At 56.1% G+C, this 22,318-nt stretch overlaps 7 protein-coding genes across 7 annotated transcripts; 2 read left to right on the forward strand and 5 right to left on the reverse strand.

The window, feature by feature from the left end:
* Positions 1–246: 246 nt before the first annotated feature.
* Positions 247–2,071, reverse strand: GMORB2_7735 (RNA recognition motif; the record flags this gene model as incomplete). Its single annotated transcript, XM_035469700.1, has 5 exons — positions 247–832; positions 892–968; positions 1,398–1,558; positions 1,877–1,915; positions 2,020–2,071. The coding sequence occupies 5 exons, from the start codon at positions 2,069–2,071 to the stop codon at positions 247–249; spliced, it is 915 nt and encodes a 304-aa protein (XP_035320794.1).
* Positions 2,072–2,995: 924 nt separating this feature from the next.
* On the reverse strand, positions 2,996–8,193 carry GMORB2_7736 (sorting nexin-25; the record flags this gene model as incomplete). The annotated part of the gene is made up of 6 exons (XM_035469701.1): positions 2,996–3,053; positions 3,127–6,836; positions 6,887–7,046; positions 7,225–7,711; positions 7,779–7,969; positions 8,036–8,193. The coding sequence occupies 6 exons, from the start codon at positions 8,191–8,193 to the stop codon at positions 2,996–2,998; spliced, it is 4,764 nt and encodes a 1,587-aa protein (XP_035320795.1).
* A 347-nt stretch (positions 8,194–8,540) lies between these two features.
* On the reverse strand, positions 8,541–10,103 carry GMORB2_7737 (Sugar (and other) transporter; the record flags this gene model as incomplete). Its single annotated transcript, XM_035469702.1, has 1 exon — positions 8,541–10,103. The coding sequence occupies one exon, from the start codon at positions 10,101–10,103 to the stop codon at positions 8,541–8,543; it is 1,563 nt and encodes a 520-aa protein (XP_035320796.1).
* Positions 10,104–11,086: 983 nt separating this feature from the next.
* GMORB2_7738 (Glycosyl hydrolases family 32 N-terminal domain) lies at positions 11,087–12,109 on the forward strand (the record flags this gene model as incomplete). The annotated part of the gene is made up of 1 exon (XM_035469703.1): positions 11,087–12,109. One exon carries the CDS (start codon positions 11,087–11,089, stop codon positions 12,107–12,109), a length of 1,023 nt encoding a protein of 340 aa, XP_035320797.1.
* Positions 12,110–12,238: 129 nt separating this feature from the next.
* On the reverse strand, positions 12,239–13,644 carry GMORB2_7739 (uncharacterized protein; the record flags this gene model as incomplete). Its single annotated transcript, XM_035469704.1, has 2 exons — positions 12,239–13,069; positions 13,126–13,644. 2 exons carry the CDS (start codon positions 13,642–13,644, stop codon positions 12,239–12,241), a joined length of 1,350 nt encoding a protein of 449 aa, XP_035320798.1.
* A 1,846-nt stretch (positions 13,645–15,490) lies between these two features.
* Positions 15,491–16,351, reverse strand: GMORB2_7740 (Endonuclease/Exonuclease/phosphatase family; the record flags this gene model as incomplete). Its single annotated transcript, XM_035469705.1, has 1 exon — positions 15,491–16,351. The coding sequence occupies one exon, from the start codon at positions 16,349–16,351 to the stop codon at positions 15,491–15,493; it is 861 nt and encodes a 286-aa protein (XP_035320799.1).
* A 3,677-nt stretch (positions 16,352–20,028) lies between these two features.
* On the forward strand, positions 20,029–21,902 carry GMORB2_7741 ((MFS) transporter; the record flags this gene model as incomplete). Its single annotated transcript, XM_035469706.1, has 4 exons — positions 20,029–20,361; positions 20,427–21,118; positions 21,187–21,327; positions 21,389–21,902. 4 exons carry the CDS (start codon positions 20,029–20,031, stop codon positions 21,900–21,902), a joined length of 1,680 nt encoding a protein of 559 aa, XP_035320800.1.
* Between the last annotated feature and the right edge of the window lie 416 nt (positions 21,903–22,318).

Below are 22,318 nucleotides of genomic sequence, written 5' to 3' on the forward strand. Positions count from 1 at the left end.
AAATGAAGCCTTTCCCCTCATGCTCCTCTCATCGCATATCTACTCTCTTGATGTGTTGCGTGCGCTAGTCGTTTGCGAGGTATATGTTGATATCTGTTTGGCCCTGGTTAAGGACAATTCCGCCAAGGAGCGCCGAAACGGAAAGCATGCGTGCGCTCAGAGGAAAACAAGGTGTAATCAGAGAGAGAGAGAAGGGCCCTGTAGACCGCTGCGCACAAAGCAAAGCTCGGAACGTAAGAAATGGATTTACCAGTAGCGACCACCGCGCTCGTATTCGCGGGGAGGGTATCCATCCCTCGGAGGATAGCCCGGGTCTCTGGGCGGGCCAAAGTCCCTAGGAGGTCTGTCATACGGCCGCCCGTTGCCATAGGCGTCCGGCGGGGGCGGGTAGTCCCTGTGATAAGGGTCGTCATAGCGGCCCCTGGGAGGAGGGGGCGGGGGATAATCGTCCATCGGCCGCCGGGGAGGGGACCTGTATCCGCGAGCACGGTCGTCGTAATAATCACGGCGAGGACTACGGTCACGATATCCGTACGGTATGTCGCGACGAGGGCTGTAACCACGCGGAGGAGGGCCACGGCGGTCGTCCATGGGCGGACCCATGTACCCGCGTCGACCCCCGAATCCTATCGGCGAGCGAGACCTCCCGCGAGGAGGGGGGAAGTCGGGCTGCGTCTGTGTCCACCATGTCAGCTGTCCTGTGCCGATATCTAGAAGGTCTGGCCTTATCCTTACGTCCTCAATGCATTGGACTCGGCTGCCCTTGAACTCGCGACCGTCCAACTTCTCCACAGCGGTCCTTAGATCGACAGCCGACTCAAACTCCACAAAGCTACATGGAGTCGTCAGTATAAGACCTCCCAAGCATATCACAGAGGATACATCACTTACCCTCTTCCACTAGAGTCGCGAGGTGTCTCGGAGTAGACCACGTCGAGACTGGACTGACGAGCAAAGTCCTTAAGGTCCTGTATCCCAATAAATCCACGTAAGTCGATGTCCAGGAAGGGAGATATTGTCCGCCAGAGTGTAAAAGTCCCATCAACCCGGCAGCCGAGCCAGCACCCAGCACCCATCTAGCCAGGGAAGTTGGGTTGTCCATGGAAGCTCGGGGAGCGCAATGGTGATGATGGAAGGGAGATTGGCCGGATATAGGTATGGCGGCCAACACCACGCATGCAGTGCTGAGCGCTGGTCTTATACGGGCCTAGAAGACATGGCATTCTGCAGGTAATTTCGCATCGTCTAGGCCGCCATCCGTACATTCCAGAATCCACATTGACGCAAGGTTACCGGAGGGCCAGGGAGCGACGAGGAGAGCCAATCCCCAGGGGGAGACGGGACGAGAGGGGGGGTCCACGGAGCCGGGCGACAAGGAATGGAGAGAGAAGACAGACCTGCCAACTGGTGTCCGGGGGGAGACCGCTGATTTGCATGCGGTGAGGAGTGCGTCGGGGCCGGGGAGGGGCGCGTTCGTGGCCGCCCAAGCCAGGCTCTCGCGGACGGTTGCCGCGGGCAAACTGGACCGTTAGACGTTCTCCCATGAAGTCGGATCCATCTTTTGTGTTTAAAATGAGCAGGTTAGTCGGAGAGGCGAAGCTTCAGGTTGGGCGTAGGTCACGTACGGAAGGCTGTATAGTTGAGCGGTTAGCACAGATATATATATATAATATAAGTACACACACACACATATATATATATATATATGCATGTATGTGTGTGTGAGAGAGAGAGGCGGGGCCGAATGGATGGAGGGTTTTTTTTTTTTTTTTTTGCCAAGACTTACCTGGGACGACATCTCGAGCATCCATAGGATCCTTGTACTCGATGAAGCCGTAGCCATTCATCATCTTCACCTCGATGATTTCTCCGGTACCATGGGTAGCAAAATGGGCCTCAACATCGGCCTTGGTAGCTGTTCCGGTGGCAAGCATAAAATAAATAGAAAACGCGCGTGTCAGTTGGGGAAAAGTTCGTGTGTGTAATAGGCGCGAGACAAAGGAGAGCGGATGGATGGACCTGTTCGAGGGAGGTTGCCTAGATAGAGGCGCGTAGCCGAGACCTCGGTCATCTTGTCGGCTGTCGTCGTGGGGGGAGGGGGGCGACTGCAGAAACGAAGGCGGCCAAACCGGGGAGGAAGGTAGACGTAATTCGTGTGTGTGTGAGAGTGAGTGTGTATGTGTGCCCTGGGATCACGTTGGCGGTCGGGAAGAAGAAACAGGCGGCGGGCGGAGGGGAGAGAAATCCAGACGAAAGGGGAAAAGGGAAAAGAAAAAGTCGTCGTATATCCTTGGGGAGGGCAGAGCAATGTCGAGGATGAAAGCCAGACGGAAGAGTAGGAAAGAGGAGGGAAAAGCCAGGTCCTTGGAAGAGAAGATGGGATGGGAGGGGTTGGTGGTTGGTTGGTTCGATTCGGTTGGGCGCGTGTAGAATTTGGCAGGTGGGCGGTCGGCGCACTGGATGAGGAGAGACAAGGAAGGAACAACCAGAAGCTGGCTCGTGCCTTCCGTAAAGTTTCCCAGCGCTGTACCCGCCCAGCTAAGCGAGCCTTCGGCGGTCAATGGTGGCAGAATACGGAGTAGCCTGGTTCGGAATAGGTCCACGGGAGCTCTGCAGCTTTCCCCAGACTTGGCTCCTCCATCTCCAAAAAGGCATCAAGAGACCTCTCTTTGCGCTAATCCTTTTATGAGACGCAGTTGAAGTTGTATTGATTTGTTATGATGTATTGGCAATACGATCATAACTTCACGGTGCTATGACCCGTATATAGTCACCGCTGTCGGCTATTTCGTCTTCCATCTTATTCTTCATTTTGCTCTCATTATTTCTAATAATCTACTCTGCTGCGACCTGTGGGGAAGAGATTGTTCGTTACGTGAAGCCGGGTGCCTGTGTCCGTCAGACTGACATCGGTGGCTCTGTTCAGGGCTCTCTTATTGAAGTGTGCTGTCCTCGAGGAATACTGCCTTCCGGGTGTAATATAATCAGTGCAGGCCTATTCATTAAATATTATAGACACAATCTCGTCCAGTATTGTAAAGACGAGATGAGCACTGCAAATGTCAGTCAACAATACGAGGGAAACAAAAAAAAAGAAGAAGAAAGGATTGGGGTCTTCTAGGACACACATACTTGAGTCGAGAGTTGTTGAGAGTGGCAAAGATGCGTCGACTAGCAGCCTGTGCGTTGACCCTCCCCACCACGCTTCCGGCCAGGTCGGGCACCAGCGTGGCAAGCATGAGGCTTGCTTCCTTTCTTGTCTTCTCCTTCTCGGCGGGCAGCCTGGGCTTCCGATCGCGGTTGAAACTGCCATCGACCCAGAGGTTCTCCTCCAGCATACCCAGATAGCGCAGGATGCTGTCCTCCTGGACCAGCACCCTGACATTGTCGCGGACTTTACGTTCAATGGTGCCGCCCAGTAGCTGCTGGAGCACGACGACGGCGGCGCGCCCCCGGAGCCAGTTGTTGCCCTTGTTGAGATCGAACACCTCGAGGAAGATGTCGCAGATGGGCTTGATGAATGGCTCCAGCTCCTTATTCTCAAAGGCGTTCAGCTCGGCCTCTGCCTCTGCCGCCGGGAACGCCTCCTCGTTGACGGTAAAGGGCACCTGGTTGAGCTGGCCTGTGGCGGCGGCCACCAAGTTCTGCCCAGCCATCGAGAGCTGGTCCAGCACCGGTATGTTGCCCAGTATGTCATCCACGCCGTCCGTCACCGAGTCGTAGAGCCGCGTCATCATGTCCTTCTTGTCTTCGCGGTCCATCACATCTTGACCCTCCGATATGACGCTCTGAGACAGGAACGCGCGCATCTCGCGGCTGCGGCAGACGTCGGGCAGAAGCAACAGGCCTCGGAGGTACTTCTCGAGCGCCTCACGCCTCTTGCGCAGGAACTCGCTCTGGAAGTTCATCACCACCCGACGCCGGGGGAAGTCGAGGTTTCGCACCGAGGGGTACCGAGATCGTAATTTCTGGTGTAGCTCGTGAAACTCGCTGTACCGCCTCGTCACGATCCATGACGCCGCCGGCATCTGCTCGCCCGCGTTGCGCTGCACCTCCACCACGTAGAGGGCAAACTCCCGCCCGTCGTCTTCCCTGCCGACCTGTATCGACTTGATCCGGACTGTCGACCGGCCGTAGAGACTGTTGTCGCTCTCCTGCACCACGTACTGCTGGCGCTGAAGCTCCTTGTGGCGTATCTCCCTCTGCAGGCTGGCCTTGGACTTTTTGAGAATCCGCAGCTCGGCCGTGTTGTTTGTGAGTTCGGCCTTCCTCGTAAGAGACTGCACAACGGCCTCCTGCGAAGCGAGCCGGTCAATATCGTTTGTGAGAGCAGTGATGGCCTCTGCCAGACCCAGGTCGCCGGGTGCAGCCTCGTGCACCTCTTCATCGCCGTCGACGGGTTCCTCGTCGTTCTCCTCGTCATCTTCCTCGGCTACATATTTATCTTCATCGCCGAATAGGTCGTCGTCCACAAACACGCCAATCCTCGATGCCGCACTGACTAGGCCGAGGGAAGAAAGGCTGGGCTTCTCGGCCTCTTTGCCAGCCTGCAGAGGGCCAACTTGATGGCCAGAGTCCATGGACCCTCGGTGGGAGTAGTTATCTCTATCCCGTGCAGACATGATGCTGGGTGCCTTGCCGCCCTCTTCGACGCTACCAAATAGCGATGCGCGGAGGTCTTCTGCAGACTGGGGCCGATTATCGTCGTCCAGGATGCTGTTCAGGGCCTGCTCTACGGCTTCGACGACCTGTGTATCGGGGGCCTGCTCGCGATTCTGATCCAGGCTGTGGACTGAGTCGATCATGGGGTCGTTATCTATGTCATCATCATCAAATAGAGGGGTTGAAGCGCCCTCATCCAAAGACCTCCGTGTACCGATCGGCAGCTTGTCGGCATTTTTGCCCAGAGATCTCAAATCTGTCGCTGAGTCTGCGCGGACGGTCTTGCTTGGCTGCGGAGCTGTCAGGCGTGATATAGGTTTCGGTTTGGTCTGGTACGATGATGATGCGTGGTACTCGGGTCGCGCAGCGGGGGCTTGACTGGGTTCGGGGATCGGGGCCGGCGCAGACCTGCTTTTCGCCGCCTCCTGGGAAGCAAGGCACTTGTAAAACAGATCCGACTTCTTAAATGCTTGGAAGAAGCGGTTCTTCATCTGGTCCAGAACAGCCGTCTGAGCTCTGAGCACCGCTCTCCTGGCCTTGTAGTACTGCTCAGGTGTGGCAGCCTTGCCGGATTGTAGAAACTCCTTGATGACGCGGATCGATGCGTCTGGAACGCTGAGCTCTGTTTTGGAGAGGTATGCCTGGTAGACCTGCTGTAGGTCAATGCGGTCAGAGTCTGTCCATTTTGGCAGAGTCGACGGCAGCTGCTCATCGTCCTGTGCTTCATCTTCCAGTGGATTTCGGAAGCCATCAGCGACGAGCCAGAACTGGACAAGAGACATCATGCCCTGGCGGTCCATGTACTCCATAAAGTACGAGAGACCAGACGAGTCACGCAGGAGCTCCTGCAGGGAGCAATTCTCCAGCGGCGAGGAGGCAGAAGGCATAGGGCCGGGTGGCGGAGCAGGGGGCATGGCCCTGCGGTCTCCGCCAGCAGCAAGCTGGGCAACCCTTACATCGAGGAGGCGCTTGCCCATCTCGAGGCGGCGTATGTAGACAGGGTCGGGGTCGTCCATGAGGGAGTCGCGCTTGAGCTGGCTGCTGACCTCGCTGCGGAAGCGGCGCGCATCAGACAGGTTGTTGACCTTGCGGATGCCACGGACGAACTTTTCAAACTTGCGCTCACTGTCTCCCGGAGTGATGCGTGGCATGATGACCTGTTTTCTAGCCTTGGGGTTGGGCAGGGCATGCTGGTCGAGGGCGGCACGGAGCTTGCGGACGGTAGAGCGGTCCTGCAGCAAGGAGCGGCCCGACCTCTCCATGACCTGGTTCCAGGTGTCCGGTTCAGCGAGTAGCTGGATAACTGGGAATAGAACAGCGCAGGCCACGATCTCGCGGACAAGGGAGCTGACGACGCGGCTGGCGAGCATGCTGGGCGGCAGCACCTTGGGAAGGATGCGAGAGACCAGCGACCGCAGATAGTCTTGCTGGATCATCTTGGTGTCTGGGAACGATAAGGAGGCGGCGGGGTGCAGGCGACCGTCACGGAACTTGGAGGCAACAGCCAGGTCGAGCTCCTCGGACTCGGTGACGGACCGGTTGAGCTTGCGGCCGCGCACGGCCTTTTCGGCGTCGTAAAAATCGCGGAAGTGAGCCGTCAGCAACGGAACGAGGCGGCTGGTGACAACGTCCACCAGGTCCTTTTCACCTAGGGACTCATAAATGCTCGACAAGGCCTGACGTATCGCCCGGTCCACCTCGTTGGGAAAGCACGGGTTGGGGCTGATGTTGGAGTACCACCCGATGACAAAGTCCCCTAGCACGAGGTCGAGGACGTGGTCGATAGCATGCGACACCTTTGTTGACTCCGAGAAGAGGGTCGACCGCTCGTATTCCTCCCGACGACCCAGGGCAGCCACCTCGGTGCGCCATGCTGCAGCGCCCGTGAAGAAGGCGCCGGCCGGCCGGGGCCGTCGCTGTACAGGTTTCTGAGAGACGAGGACGAGGGTGGCTACCAAGCCGAGCACAGCGGCCACGAAGCCGGTGACGAGGGCGTGGCCTACCCAGCGGAGGGCCGGAAGCCAGCTCACAGCGTAGCCCCACGCAACAAAGGCAGCTGTGGCCGCAAGAGCCGCATCTCGTCGCTTCAGCGCCATGGCCGTGACAGAAGCTCGGATTGCATGGTCAAACGAGTCTAGCGTATATATATTTTTTCCTCGTTTACGTTCTTTCGACTAGGCAGCGGGGCGGTAGTATCTGGGCTGTGCGTGGATTGATGTAGAACTGGAGGGGTCGGGAGAAGGTCGAGTGGTGATGTGTTGGCAGCTCCAGGAGTGTGGAGGAGGGGACCCTTGTTGTGCGTGTCGAAAACGTCACATGCCACGATAACGGATACGAGGCAGGAATGATGGAAAGAGCAAAAAGAGTCAAGACCGACAACCAAACTATTGATGGAAATATATCTAAAGCAATGTGAAACTGGGTTGATATAATTTTATATTATTTTTTTTCTTTTATCTTCTTTTCTTTTCTTTTTTTTCTTGCGGACTTGGTACGCGTAGCATTTATATATATATATATATATATATATATAAAACGGAATGACTGGGTTCCCCCATCTACCACGGAGGATCTTCCAGCCTGCGGAAGAGTGCAACAAACTTCTGCCCATTGTTCCTCTCCACCTTCTTGCCCTCCTCCGTCTCGCTTCTCATAATCTTTGTGCATTCGTCGGCCTCTTCCTCTTCCCTGGAGAGCCTCTCGAACGCCGGGTGAGCCTCGAGATGGTCGACCATCCACTCGTGCAGCGACTCAACGTCGGTAATGGTGTAGATGATGCCTCCCGGTCGCATGACATATGCGTACTCGGAGTTTAGCGTCATGGAGACGATGCGCGCCTTGTGTTTGCGCGCCTTGAAGTGCGGGTCGGGGAAGCAGATGAAGACCTTGGTCAGCTGAGCCTTGTTGAAGAAGTTGGGCAGGAACTTCATGGTGTTGGCGCGCACGCATGCTGCGTTCTGGTAGGGACCATCGGGGTCCTGGGCGCGCAGAGCCAGGATCTTCTTCCGCACGAATTCGGCGACTTGTGATCGGATTTCGAGGCCTAGAGCTCATCCAGAGTCAGTGGAAAATTCCCGGCCACCAGTCTTCGCCTTTTTTCTTCCACCACAACGCACCGAGTAGCAGCTTGTCAGGCATGGCTGGTGACAGAGCCATAAGGAGACCGCCAAAGCCACAGCCAATGTCTACCACTTCGACATCCTTGGTCAGGGCCTTGGGTCCCGGTATCGACTCTTGAGTTATCGCTGTCTCGTCCACGTAGGCCGGGTAGTATGGTGACCAGTCCATATGGGCCGGGGAAATAGGGCTGAGGTTGCGCGTGTCAGTAAGAATAGTCCTCTGGTGATGAATATGGGAGGAGAGTTTCCCTCACTATTCGAGGAAGTGGTCAGAGAAAGGGTTCGCATGCGCTCGCTGACGGTAGAAGCGCTTTCGGGGTAGGCGCGTCAATGTATCTTGCTTCTTGACATCTTTGCTGGGCTTGCCATGCTTGGGGCGCTTGTGCCCCTTCTTGGGGACCATTTTGTTCATTGTGCCGGTTCCTTTTGCCGAGAGGACAGCCTTCAAAAGAGGGCTGTTGCAAGAGGACCGCTCGGATATGGGAATGCGTATTATTTTTAATTTTTAATTTTTTTTTACGACGCTGGAGATGCAAACTTGATTCTGCCGTCGTCGAGGGGAAAAAAAATCCAGAATAGGAAGGCGGTGTGAAGCTCTGGAGGTGCAGCTCAACAGGCGACGATTCAACTCGATGTCTTTCATCTACGAACATATTTGGGTAGCTATGCTGAAATACTCCTTGAAGTGTAGAGAATGTGTGAAGAGTATAAGTATTTCCTGAATATTAGTCTATTATGCACTTTTCGAAGACGATATTATCATACAGTCGCCTTCTCTTGACGATCCTTCTTGGCCTCGTTGACTACGGTGACGGCATGATCCACTACTTCTTTCTTGACCATGCTGGCCTTCCTGGGATTGCGCGCCTGGAAAACGTGGTTGAGTTCCTCGAGGGTGCGGCCTTTTGTCTCCACCATGAAGGTCCAATAGTACGCAGCCTGGGCTAAGCAGACTGCCAAGAAGACAATGTACGTCTTCCAGTCAATGCGCTCGAGAGCAACAGGTATGGCAAACATGTTGACGAGGGCGGCAGCATTTCCAGTCATGTTCTGCAGGGCCATGCCCTTTGCACGCTGCTCGTAGGCGAGGACCTCAACGGGGTACATGGCCTGAAGCGGAGTGTAGGCGAAGCTGAAGGTCATGCCGATGACGAAGATGAAGGCGATGGAGGCCCTGGCGGCGACTGCGTCGTCATCCTCGATGTAGACGCCGGCACAGGCCGCCATCATGGCCCACGCTCCTGCCAGGGTAAGGCAACAGGAGAGCATGATGATCCTCCGGCCCAGACGGTCCATCAAGCTAGCGCCCAGCACGGCTGCAGCGCCCGACGCCAGCGAGAGGCCCAGGTTGATGTTGAATACAGTCTTCGTGTCGTTGATTCCAATCGTTGTAAGCATGCCGGGGAGAAAGTACGACACGCTCGCTTGACCTGTCCACTGACTGAGGATAGACAGGGCGACAGCACACAGCAGCACGCGGTACAGCGAGGCGCGCGAGTCGAACAGCGACCGGTAGTCCCACCATCTCTTGTCGGCGCCGTCTAGCACGAGCTCCTGCTCGAACTCGCTCATCTGCAGATGCACCCAGAGAGAGTCCGGGTTACCATTTCCGTGGTATCGCGTCAGGAGGGACCTGCAGGCCTCGGTACGCTCATGAGAAAACAGCCAGCGAGGGGACTCGGGCACAAACACGCAGCCGATGAGCAGGGTGGCCGGCAGCGCTAGCTGCACCCAGACTGGAATCAACCAGGCTTGGTTGGTCTCGTACTGCACGCAGCCGCGCAGGACGGCCGCGGCCAATACAGCGCCCACGTAGTAGCACGTGTTGTAGAGTCCCGTGAGGACACCGCGCATGCTGGGGTGGGCGAATTCGACGACGTACGAGGGCGCAATGGCGTTGGCCATGGTGCCGCCGAAGCCAAGGAAGAACCGTCCGGCCATGAACTGGTCCAGGTGAGATGAAGTTCCTTGGACGATGGTGCCGATGATGATGAAGATGCCGCCAACGGCTACGCCAACTCGTCGGCCATACATGTCCGCACAGGGGCCGACGATGGGCAGAGCCGCCACGGAGCCAATCTGGTACATGCTGGAGATGAGTCCCGTCTTGACTCCGAGCACCTCGGCACCAAACTGTCGCTGGAAGGGCAACATGCTCAGCATGTTGCCCATCAACGACCCGTCGTAGCCGTTCATGGTCGAGCCCAGGAACATGAGCCCACAGATGGCGAATTGCTGAATCATCCGCCTGCTCGACTTGACGGGTGGCTCCACGCGGCTGGCAACCTCGAGAGTAGCTACTTCGGACAGGCTCTGCAGCATCTTGACCTCATTGGGCACTCCGGAGGGTGAAACCTCCGTTCCACTGTCAGCTACCATCGAGAAGGGTAGTAGATGATGTGGTTGTGTAGAATGATGGATGCCTTGAACAGGCGGGGTATTCTTCCCCTCGAGACCTCGAATCTCTGATGTAAAGATCACAGACGAGAGACGCAATGGGAGACGGCGAAACAGCTACGTTATATGTTATACATAGATATGTGAACGGGAGGGAAATGAAGAATCAATAACCTAATCGTTGTTTTGGGGTGGGCCACCTCGGCTCAGGTGTTCGCGGGACACGGAACCAGCAGGGCTTACAGGAAGATCATCATGTACTTGTACATACAATTGGCGGCTCCAAAGTGTGTGTTGCAGCAAAAGTAACGCTCATCGAAGGACACCAGATCAGACACCCCCCCTCCCCTCCCTCCGACACACATGCACGCACCTCCCGACATGTGGGCTCCCAGGGTGCAACACGGGGTAGGAGTTATAACACGGAGCCCGCAGATATGATTCCCGCTCTTGAAGCTCGGTACATGCACTGTGATTGTGAGTGCGTCCGACCTTTTTCCCGCTTTGACTCTATTGGCAAAAGGCAAATGGTAAGGAAGTGACCCGCTCAACCTCGGGGATGGACACCTTGTCACTGCGCATCAACTTCAAGACGTCAAGGGCCGAGAGGTTCAAAGTTTCCCTCCTCCAGCTCCAGTACCCCACCGCGACGGCAGATCCATCAGCAGCTAGGCCTTTAACCGATCCTTTCTCCGGCTTTCACCAGGGCGTCCTCGTGAACAGAATGATACCTTGAGAGGGAAAAATCCATGTGCGGTTGAGATTCAAAGGTGCTCCTGGTGGGTGATGACCCATATAAGGATTGAGAGTTCCCGGGGCTCGATAGATTGATCCTGAACCCTCCCTCTGCTACCTCATCCTCCTCCTCTGACACCCAAAATTCTGACACTGCAAGTTGACCGCACGAGATGCCCACATCTGGCTACTCGTCGACGCCGCCGGCGATTGACACGTCATCTGTCGACGGCGACGCCAACCACGTCCCGCCCATCTTCCCGATTGGACCATTCACCAAACACGCGGCCAACCCGGTGCTGACGCCCAACCCAGCCTACGAGTTCGAGTCGGCGCACCTATACAATGCGACAGCCATAGTCATTGACGGGCGGGTGTTTCTCCTTTACCGCGCGCAAAACGCCGCCAAGGTGTCCGTAGTCGGGCTGGCCTGGTCAGACGACGGCGTCAACTTCACGCGGCTGGACCGACCCATCCTGACGCCTACGGAAGATTGGGAGGAGGGCGGCGGCGTCGAGGACCCGCGCGCGGTGCGCATCAACGGCACCGTCTACATGACGTACACGGCCTACGACCTCGACAAAGCCCGTCTATGCCTCGCCACGTCGACGGACCTGATCAACTGGAAGAAATACCCACCCCTGTACCCGGGCTGGGACGAGCTCGAGGTCACGGTTTCGGGGCGTCACGGCATCCGGCGCGACTGGACAAAGGCCGCGTCCATCTTCACGGAGCCCAATGCCGAGGGCAGGTACGAGATGCTGTGGGGCGAGTCGTGCATCTACTCGGCCGAGAGCGACGACCTGATACACTGGAAGACGCGCCCCTTTGACGAGTACTTTGCGACGGGCGTCCATCTGTGGGAGAACCGCCTTCTCGAGGCCGGTCCCGCCCCGGTCAAGACGAAGGACGGCAAGTGGATCTTTTTCTACAATTCCGCGACCACGGGTGGCGGCAAGTACAAGCCGAACCAGTACTCCATCGGCCAGATGCTGGTGGACCGCAACAATCTGGACAAGGGACCCGTCGCGCGCGCGGAGCAGCCGACCCTGGCGGTGGACCAGAGCAACGAGGAGGTCGGTCAGGTGAACCAGGTCGTCTTCTGCGAGGGCATCGTCCAGTTCAAGGGACAGTGGCTGCTGTACTTTGGCCAGGGCGACAGCGAGCTCGGCGTGGCCGTGGCACCAGCAGTCTGACGCGGACGTGACGTGCATGGCACATGATTCTCGTTTTTCATGATTGGACAATACCGACGTACATACACATACTAGCACATGTCACATGCGACTTCCCTCCCCTCCCAGTGAAGAAGCGTGATTCTCATTCTATGATGCAGCAGCCCCGTCCGGTTTTCGCATATGGCCCTCGAGGCTCAGACTTCTCAGATCGCGAAACATCCAAAAGACGGAATAGCCGTCAATCATCTCGACATCCCAGGGCCCGCTGCCGATCTGGTCCCTGACGTGGCGGGCCAGACCGTCGAAGCGGGTGCCCACGGGCTTCCACAGATTCAGAAGCGACCGGCAGTTTCCCGCCTTGGTGAGCTTCCACATGTCGAGCAGGACCTCGACGGTGGTAGCCTGTATGTCCCCCAGTATAGGCCAGTGGTTGATGACGACAGACGGGCATATGAAGACGGACCGGGCGAGCGCGCATATGAAGTGGATGACTCCGGGGACGGGCCGCAGACCGATGGCCTGGCCCAGGGAAGGGTTGTGGTACAGCAGGTGCTGGTATATACGCAGGAACACGAGCGTCTGCAGCATGTGGGTGATCGTGGCGGCGGGCGTGGCAGGCATGTCGTCACGTACGTCGAGGTATTCGGACGGCATCTGGGCGACGTTGAGAAGCGTCGTGTACTCGAGCTCGGCCCAGGCTACCGTCGTGTCAGGCGTGTTACCTCTGCCCTGGGTGGTGCGACGCAGGTGGACGAATGATGCCGCCAGGTGCGTCAGCTTGAGGTAGTGCGGTGCCCAGGTGCCGGGCTCGGTCGTATCTCGGTAGTCGAGGATCGTAGAGGGCTTGAATGGAGGTAAGGTGGGGAGCGGGGCGAACCCGACGAGGGATAGCCACGAGTACGATGTCAGGCAGCCCACGGCGATGGGCATCGGGGTGTTCTCCAGCGGGGCGTTGGACGTGGATAGCGGTAGGAGGACCTGGAGACCGGTCAGCCTTAGCCACGGAGGAGGGAGGCGGGGGCGGTGGGCCTCACCCTGTCGACGAGTCGGCTGTCTGGCTGTATCCGCGACAGAAGGAGCATCAGGCCCGCGCAGTCGGACAGGTCGACGACGCATCGGCTGGCCAGGAGAGTGTGCAGCTCGTGCAGGTCCGTGTCCGACAGGCCCCCGCAGCGAGTCGCCAGCGACAGCTTGCCCGCCAGTCGGACGCAATGTCTCAGTACCGGCGACAGAGCCGAGTCGTCGTCGCCTGCTAGATACTCGGTCGGAATGAACGGCACTTCTCTCCGCACTACTCCGCCGTACAGTTCAGCCGTGCTGAGCCGCGTCATCGCTTCGTCCTGGATGATGCTCTCGACGATGATGGCCTTGTCCGCGCTCGCACCCGCATCCTCTCCAGGTCGGGGGATCTGACAGTCCCCGTTGCCCACCCGGGTGAGGGCCGATTCGTTGTTGACGGCTGGGGTGACGCGTCGCGCGGATGACGGCGGGGAGGCGCCTGAGATGACCACGGCTTCCTCTGGGCTGCTGACAGACAGACTGGAGGCTATCATCTGCGACCTCCTTTGGCGCTTGACGCTCGGTTTCCTCGGCGATATCTCGCATGTCGTGTTGAGGTGTTGGCAGGCTAGACATCGACCGTCTGCCGACCCTGATGGAGGGAGTACGCACTTCTTCTTGCGGTGCCGGCAATAGCGACATGACTTGAAGAGCGGGTTGGGCTGTGGGTAAGCAAAGGTCATTCTCTCCTCCGGGAGGGGATGGGGTTTCCGATTGATTTTTCTATATCAGTTGGTTTCGCCTCTTCTCAAGAGCCTACTCCTGCTATTAGATATATCATACGACTGCGAGAAAGAAAAAAAAAAGATTATGAAAGGAAAGGAAAGGGAAAACGAAAAGAAAATAAAAAACCAAAAACCAAGATAACTGACCCCCCCCCCCCCCCCCCCATCAAAGGGTAGAGTGCCAAACCGAGGTTTCGGCGACGATCCTTTTCATCTGGCCGTGTGGTGGGCCGCCGCGACCCACATGAACGATGCTAATCACGCAGTATCCATGGACCGTAGGTACCGAAGAAGGCGGGAAGGTTGGCTGCTGAGCAGGGTCTCGATCAGTCCGTTTGAAACATGTAGATTGGTTCCTACAGACAGTGAAGATATGGGGAGACTACATCATGTACGTATCTTTGATTGACGCGTGTTGGCAAATGCTACATGCAGCAGGTTGCTCTCAACCGTCGAAATCCTTGGCAATCGTCACCTGGATCCTCCTCTCTGTACATCTCCCACCAGACGTAGAGTTCTCGGCGCTATTCCCATCTACAATAAGACTGTGCATGGCTCGCTACTGTGACTTTCTTTTCTTTTCTTTCTTTCCGCTGCAACGGGCACTGTCAGCGTACATCAATCACTCTTCTCGGGGGGTTGGAGTACGTATGAAAACCGAGCGTTCCTCTTCTCACCGTCAGACTACTCCGTATCCGTTTCCCGTCTCCCGTCAAGTATTAATTATCATGATCATTCCCCAAACGGATAACCACGCGACTGGTAGATGAAAACAAAGCTCCATACAAAGTGGATACAGGAGGCTATAACTTACTGCCGGCAGGAAGGCCCAAAGGAAAAGCAAGTTGTGTATGTACCGAAACTACAAGGCCCCTTCGTACGAGATCTCGTACATGTGTGTGGGTGGGGGAGGGGCAACCCATCATGCCACGTCCAAAAACAAGGCAGAGGATTCTACTTGCATTGTGTATGTTGCAGAGTGCCACTGCAAAGGGGCCAGGGACTCCCACCACATGGTCTCCTGGTATCCGTGGCGGATCCGGCAAATAGGAGATTTTCCCATAGTCTCAAGCCTCCTCATGCTTAATCCCGGGTCCCCATACACTTAGATCCCTAAATCCCTCCACCCGTGTTATGTTGGTCGGGGGCTGGGGGCTGGGGGCTATTCCCTACTCGGTTGATGTCGCTCTATATTGGTTCATGTAAGCACTAGTGCATGTCTCCTGGTGAGGGAGTTGGTTGCATCCTCTTCAGATTCAATGTACCGATACATTAGGCACTATCGTCCTTGAAAAGGGTACGAGCACGGTACTAGTGTGGTACCGATAGATCCGATCCTTGAATCAATCCAACTTTTGGGATTCCTCGAACCCTGGGGGAAAGGATGACCCCAGGTCTCTAACTGCTCAGGTGCCAGCCGTGAAAGTACAGTGCAGCCGGTATGCCCTTGCATGCTTTCCGTATCAGATGGCGAGTCGCTCTGACGGCCGAGAGAGGTGTCATTCCCCGTGTGAGGAAGCGTCTGCAGACACCTAACCTGCCAGATCTTGCCACCCATCCAGTCCTGAAGGAACTGCCTTGTCGCACGGCACGCTACATGCCCCTTCCGATCGTATCAAGACACAATGGCGTCGACGACCACGGGACGATGGTCGGACGTGAAAAAATCGTTGTAGTAGGTGTGCAGGATGGCAAACGACACAAACTTGATGCCTTGGGAATTCTTGGAGAAGATGTAGTCGATGCGCTGTCCTTCCTGGCCGGTCTTGAAGCCGGTGAAGGTGTTGTTGTAGCCGTAGTGTCGGTCCCCGGACACCTGGTCGAAGGTGTCAGACAGCTCCGAGGTGAGGGTGGCGTAGGCCTCGTTCTCCGGGTCGACGTTGAGGTCTCCGCCGATGAAGACGGGGGTGCCGTCTCCGTCGGACCAGTCAGAGGCGAATCCCAGGATGAGCTGGGCCGACTTCTGGCGGGCCTCGGTGCCCTTGTGGTCGAAGTGGGTGCACATGTGCACAAACTCCTTGGCCGAGGCCTTGTTCCGGAATCGGACGACGGTGACGATGCGCTCGAACGCCGCGTCCCACCCCTTCGAGACCTCTTCGGGCGTCTCGCTGAGCCAGTACGTCGTGCTGTTGAGGATCTCGAACGCCGACGGCCGGTAGAAGATGACGGAGTACTCGCCCGCCTCGCCACCCTCGCGACCTTGACCGTAGTACTCCCATCCGTTGCCCAGCCCGCTCTTCAGGTCCTCCACCTGCCCGTGCTTGGCCTCCTGGAAGCACATGAGCGTGTCCGGGTTGCCGGCCACCTCGTGGCTCAGCTGTGCCACCATGGGACCGACCCTTTCAGTCCAGTCCTTCTCCCCCTCGCCCAGATCGGCTGTCTGCTGACGAACGTTGTGCGTGATGAGGCGCAGGTCCAGAGCCTGGGCTGCAACCACGAGGCTGCTGGCCAGAAGAAAACTGAACAGCGATACCATGGTCGGGGGCGTTTCAAGTCAGGGACGCTTTTCTGTATGCAGAGATGGATAAGTCAGTGAAGCTGGGGGGGATGGCTAAACAAGAATGGAAATCTACCGCGGAATCGGTCCTCTCTTATAACCGCCCAGTACTTTTCTCCTTACGAAATTTGTCTCGCAGAAGTCCTCCCGTGCTATACGGAATCCTACCAGTGGGTCCGTTCGCATTGAGCCTGTAGCCGGTGGACTAGGCAGAGTACTACTCTGAGACATGTCGCTCGCGATGATCTCCTAGTATGGCAGCTGTGAGATGATTTCTCCGTTTAGTTTAGCATAAGCTTGATCGCAGGATTGTCGGAAGTTTTGTCGGAAATTAGTACATGCTCATCAGAGCAGGAGGGAGGGACTATTTTCTGCCAGTGATAACATCTGCAGACTGACTTAGGACCGCGTTAGAAAAAAGAAGCTTGCTGTTATGCACCTTTAGTATCCTTGTCACAAGATTTTGCGGCGGGGACGCGGCTGATGGAAGACACTAAGGAGATCGAATCACACAGCCCTATCGGGTAGTTCGTCTACATCGTATTAGTCATGCTATGAGTATGTAACATCATGTTTCACACGGCATCCGAAAGGGTTCCTATTATCTATCATTGTCATTCGCCGTTGACCCTCCGTGCGGGGGGAAGAAGGTACTTCTACAAGTGTATTGATATATGAGAGGGGGAAACTATGGTTGTCCTGGATGAAAGCCCTCCTTCAGCGATGACCTGGGGCCCGGATCGGTCCCGCTACGTGTCCACTTCAGTCTAAGATGATGGTGTCTAGCTCACCAAAAGCCTCGCATTTCCTCATAGAGGGGGGCGCACCGCGCTGATAACATCAATCATCATGAGAACCGATAGATCGTCTGCAAACTCACCGGCCAACTCCTAGCTCTTATTCTCCGTAATGCATGTCCCAGGGATCCAATAGAATAATAAGCATCTCAGCCCATTTCTCGGGCGTTCCTTAAGCGAGGTCCACAGTTCTTGACATGCGCACGGTGAGACGCTGATCTTGGAGATCGGGGTAGGCTTTTATGACTCTCATCTTGGTCTCAGAGGTGCTAATGATCGTGACCTAGTTTAGTTCTGAGGAGGTAGGTATTATCACTACACAGGGGAGACAAATAGACAGAGAGAAAGTAGGAGAGCGATAGAAGTAGAGACCTACCAGGACGATCTGAAGATGCCTCCATTTCTCCCAGGCTATTCGGACAGTAATCGTAGACGTCACGGTGCACACCTGGCCAACAGACAGGATGTTCTCTTGGAGAGGGCGGTCGTCTACTAGATAGCATGTTCTATGGGGGGGGGGGGGGGGGGGGGTGTGTAGCCTGGCCTCTCCAAGATGACATCGACTGCCTAGGTGGATCTGATCCAGAGGATCAAACTCGCTCATACGATCTTCAACGGCCGAGCTAGACAAAGGCTTAGGAGCCGATATCAAAGCTGCACTTGGGAACCGCACCGCATGCCCCGCGAGCATCACATTCGCGCCATAGAGCGACAGAATGAGTGCAGGGGTGGGCGGGGAGGGGGACGGCCTACTGTCGACATGCCCAACCTGCCATGTCAAGAACGCTCGGCTGTTCAAGTCTCTCTCTGTCCATGAGGAGAGCGTCGAAGAACCGCCACAGGTCTCTAGCCTTCCACAGGTTAGATGTGTGAGGGTAGATGTATGAGGGTCGTGACCGAAGGGAAATGGCGCTTTTCGGAAATGAGAGGCTCAGCATTATCTAGCCAGCCTTCGATAGTTGCTGTGGGCGCGAGTTCCATGAACCGTGGCCCGCCCATCCCGGCATTCGCCTATATCGAAATCGAGGGAGTAGGTGTCGAGATGTCGATGCCAAACTGCGGTAAGCGTCCTACGTCCCCACGCAACGAGTAACGACTCGGGGCAGACAGCTCTAGGAGTGGATACCTAAATCTATCAGTTCAGTCTCTATGTGGGACATGCGTGCCTCTCGAACTCGGCGGAAGGCGGTGCTGAAGCCATTGTTGAAGAAGATATCGAGCTACAGATATCGAGGTAGCTCGGAGGCCTTCTCCTGGTCGGGCGGCTCGACTCTGAAGGAAGGCCATGGCGTCCTCTTTATGCTCATCAACAGCAGGCAGTCGGAAATTGTGAGCCGGTCATACGTTGTGGCGGTTGGGGGGGATGCGGTGGCACTGTATGGGATTTCTGACGTGACGATGCGTACAGGCACACGTCAAGAGTTGCCCATTCATGGATGGATAGGTGTGAGACCCTACTCCGGTTGCGAGTCGGCGACACAAGATTGATAGCACCGGGCCGAAATAAGCCCCAACCGACGAGGTCACATGACCAAGATACATCTCATTCTGTAACCTCCTGAGTCGCTATACGCGCCTTTTCCGAGGAGAGAGAATCAGGCATCTGCTATACTCCGTGATATTTGCGGCTGAGAAGAGGGTCACCTACCATCATGCATTGTCTGCGAACTGGTCTGTCTGTTTGTGTGTAATCTGTACTCATGCACACGTCTCCTTCAGGTCTTCCAAGGATACCACCGCGACGTCAAGGCCATGCCATGGTATTCTGTTCACACGTCGTGTTTGTAACGGATAGCACCGGCCATGCTATCCTCGAGAGGCAACATTCACTTCCAAGGAAAACTACAGCCGTCATCGATCCCGATTTCGACGGTCCCCTTACCCGCCTAACCCCCCGCGCCGCGTATCTCCGTAGTCTGTCGGAAATGTGCTAAGATTCAGGAACGTCTTTCGGCAGCACCAAGCAATGTACGCGTGGCTTGTCCTATTGGACCGTCGTGTCCTGAGAACCGGGGTATTAAGCTTCACCTACAGCTGGTCTCATGATAGTCACTGTGGCAAAGGGAATTCCCGCGACATTATCGGGTGCCGTAGCGGAAATCCGCTATCTCCACCTCGGCGATAGACAACTTGGGGGAGTTGTGGGGGGTTGGTTATAACTTGTGGATACATGTACGTGGTGATATCTTGCTGTCTACTAATACCATTACGATACGCGGAGATGTCAAGGTCGCAAGTAGCTCATGAGTGCTACGCAGTCCCGGTATCCACGTCTGTATTCCCGAAGTAAGGAGTATGTGAGCTTTTCGGGAGGGCTCTGTATATATCCCCAAGGTGGCTCTTCCGTCTGCGGTCCTGTACTCGACATGCGCATGGGCGATTACCCACCACAAGTCCCGAGGCGAGGAGGGTGTGCGTGCAACTGCCGACGATGTTGTCGCTCGTGACCGTCTGTGAACTTCGGTCTGGTCCGCGCGCTAGCACGATTAAGCCGTAGGGAAGCGTTTGTCGTATATCCGTCACGCGGCACTGGTCGGCAACGGGGGTCCGACCGTGTCGGGGACGTCACATCTTTGGGTATCGTTGGCTTATCTTCCCAAAGTAGTTGATAACATTATGTTATTGGCCGATAACCATGCATGAAGCTTGATTGCCAATGAACTCATAGTGTCGAGAGATACAAGATACCTAGATAGCAGCGATGCTGCAGTTCATCAATTACACAGGTGCCGGGATAAATATATCCACGTGCATTTCTGCTTCCAGAGTCTGTTCTTCTCTCCGACGGTCCCTCAACTTCAATTCGAAGGTCGTTTCAACTTGTTCTCTCCAGCTTTGCATTCACATACAGTTGCGACGATGAGGACCACGACGGGAACGACACCTGAATCCGACGTCGACCGGAGGCTCCCACCGGGGACGGTCCATCTCATCGACAGGGACGGGACCGAGATCGCCAGACACGCTCAGGGAAAGGGAGAGAAAGATGTCATCCTCGTCCCTGAACCCAGCGCGGACCCGGAGGACCCCCTCAACTGGACGGTGAGGCGCAAGATTCTGGCGACCAGCTGCATCGTCGTCTACACCATCACCATTGCTATCCCGTCCAGCGCCGTGTATTCGATTGTGACGCCGATTCTGCAGCACACATCGTTGGACCTCACTGACATCAACAACGGTACTGGCATCATGGTACGTGGTTGGCGCTTCACGATGCCTCGTCTTCTGCCTCGACCCAGCTGACCCTCTCTCCTCAGTTCCTCTTCTACGGATGGGCGTGCATCCCTTGGCAGGCGATTGCTCTGCAGTATGGCAAGCGTCCGGTCTACCTCTTCTCCTTGGTTGCCAACATCATCATCCTGGCGACGGCTCCCCTCTGCAAGACATCAGGGACGTACCTCGCCAACCGTATTCTCCTCGGCATGTTCGGCGCCCCCGTCGAGTCGCTCCCCGAGATCAGCGTTACAGACATCTGGTTCACCCACGAGCGCCCCAAGTACCTGGCCTTGTACGGGTGGTCGCTGTCTCTCACCGGCAAGCTGGCGCCCATGCTGTCCGGATTCATCAACATCGGCATGGGCTGGGAGTGGACGCTTCGGTGGTGTGCCATCTGGTGCGCCATGGGCCTCGTATACTGCTTCTTCGCAATGGAGGAGACCAACTATGATCGGAAGCACACGGCTCCTATGCCTGCTGCTGTGACCGAGACCCTTTCCCAGGATGGCGGCGCCGCCTCCAACACGGCCGATGAGGTTGGGACCGAAAAGGCCCAAGATTCTGAGAAGATTCAGGCCTCTGAGCCGGACAGTGAGGTCGGCCAGATCCAGTGGCCGAGAAAGTCGTACGTGGATAAGCTTGGCTTCAAGGATAAGAAGCGTCCCAACCGCCTCGTCGACATCATGATCGGGCCTTTCAAGGGATTCACATATCCTGCTGTCGTCTGGGCTGGGTGAGTCCCCCATCGTATCCAACGTCCATGGACTCGGCACATGCATGACTGACCAGCATCATTCACAGCCTCATGTACGGAGCCAATAACCTTGTGTGGCTTGGTGTCCAGAATGCCACCATCGGCACCGTCTACACGACGCAGTACGGATTCAGTACGGCCGGTGTTGCTGGCGGCTATGCCGGAGGTGTCATCGGTACCATTATTGGGTGAGTGGGATCCAGACAGAGGCAGTAGCCATCTGTGTCGGATGCTAATGCGCCTTGACAGCGGATACTATTGCGGAAAGGTCGGGCGTCTGCTCACGATCAAGCTGGCCCGCCGCAACGGCGGCATCTCTGAGCCCGAACATAACCTCTACCTCTTCATCGCCAGTTGCATCCTCGTGCCGTTCGCGTCGATCCTGTACGGTCTCGGAGTCAAGTACCACGTCCACTGGATGGCCCTCATCATCTCTCAGGTGGCCCTGTCCATCAACTCGTCCCTCTGCATCGGATGCGCCCTAAACTACGCCATCGGCAGCTACGGTGAGCTCTCGGGACAGATGGTGACGACGTGTATCCTCATCAGGAACACGCTCTCCTTTGCTGTAAACTACGGAATCACTCCTTGGATCAATGCTAGTGGATACCTCCGCGTTTACTGCATCATTGCCGCCATCTCCCTGGTCTGGAACTTGAGCTTTATACTCATGGTCAAGTATGGCCGTACACTGAGAGAGAAGACTGCTGCCAGGTACTGGCGCGACGTTGCACATGCCAGATCCAAGGGTCTTGGCCACTAGTTAATACCCCATGCAGGCAGGATATGACGCAGAATAATACGAGAAAAAAAACATGTGAATCCTCTCATTCAGTAGCATTAGAGAGATATATACATAGCTCATCATGTATAGTATTGAAGAACTGCACATGCACCGTGCGAGGACAGCCTCCCCGGTGCCCATGGCTGCAACTGCGTCTGACCCAACCTTTTCCGCAAAAGCTCTATGAATGGACGTGTGTCCACCCGCTATGGCCGAAGACAGTGCCATCATGTCTTCGTGATGAGCAGTGTGAACTTCAATGTACTCCGTATGTAGTCCCGAGTAAGAGGTCAGGGCCCCTCACGTCAGCTATCAGGTGAGACCTTGACACGCTCGATGAATTCAGCTATGCCTTGGTAGTTGGCTGCGTACATCTATCTAGACATAGACATTGT

The sequence above is a fragment of the Geosmithia morbida genome (assembly GCF_012550715.1).
Source record: "Geosmithia morbida isolate 1262 chromosome Unknown scaffold_9, whole genome shotgun sequence".
Classification (NCBI taxonomy): Eukaryota; Fungi; Ascomycota; class Sordariomycetes; order Hypocreales; family Bionectriaceae; genus Geosmithia; species Geosmithia morbida.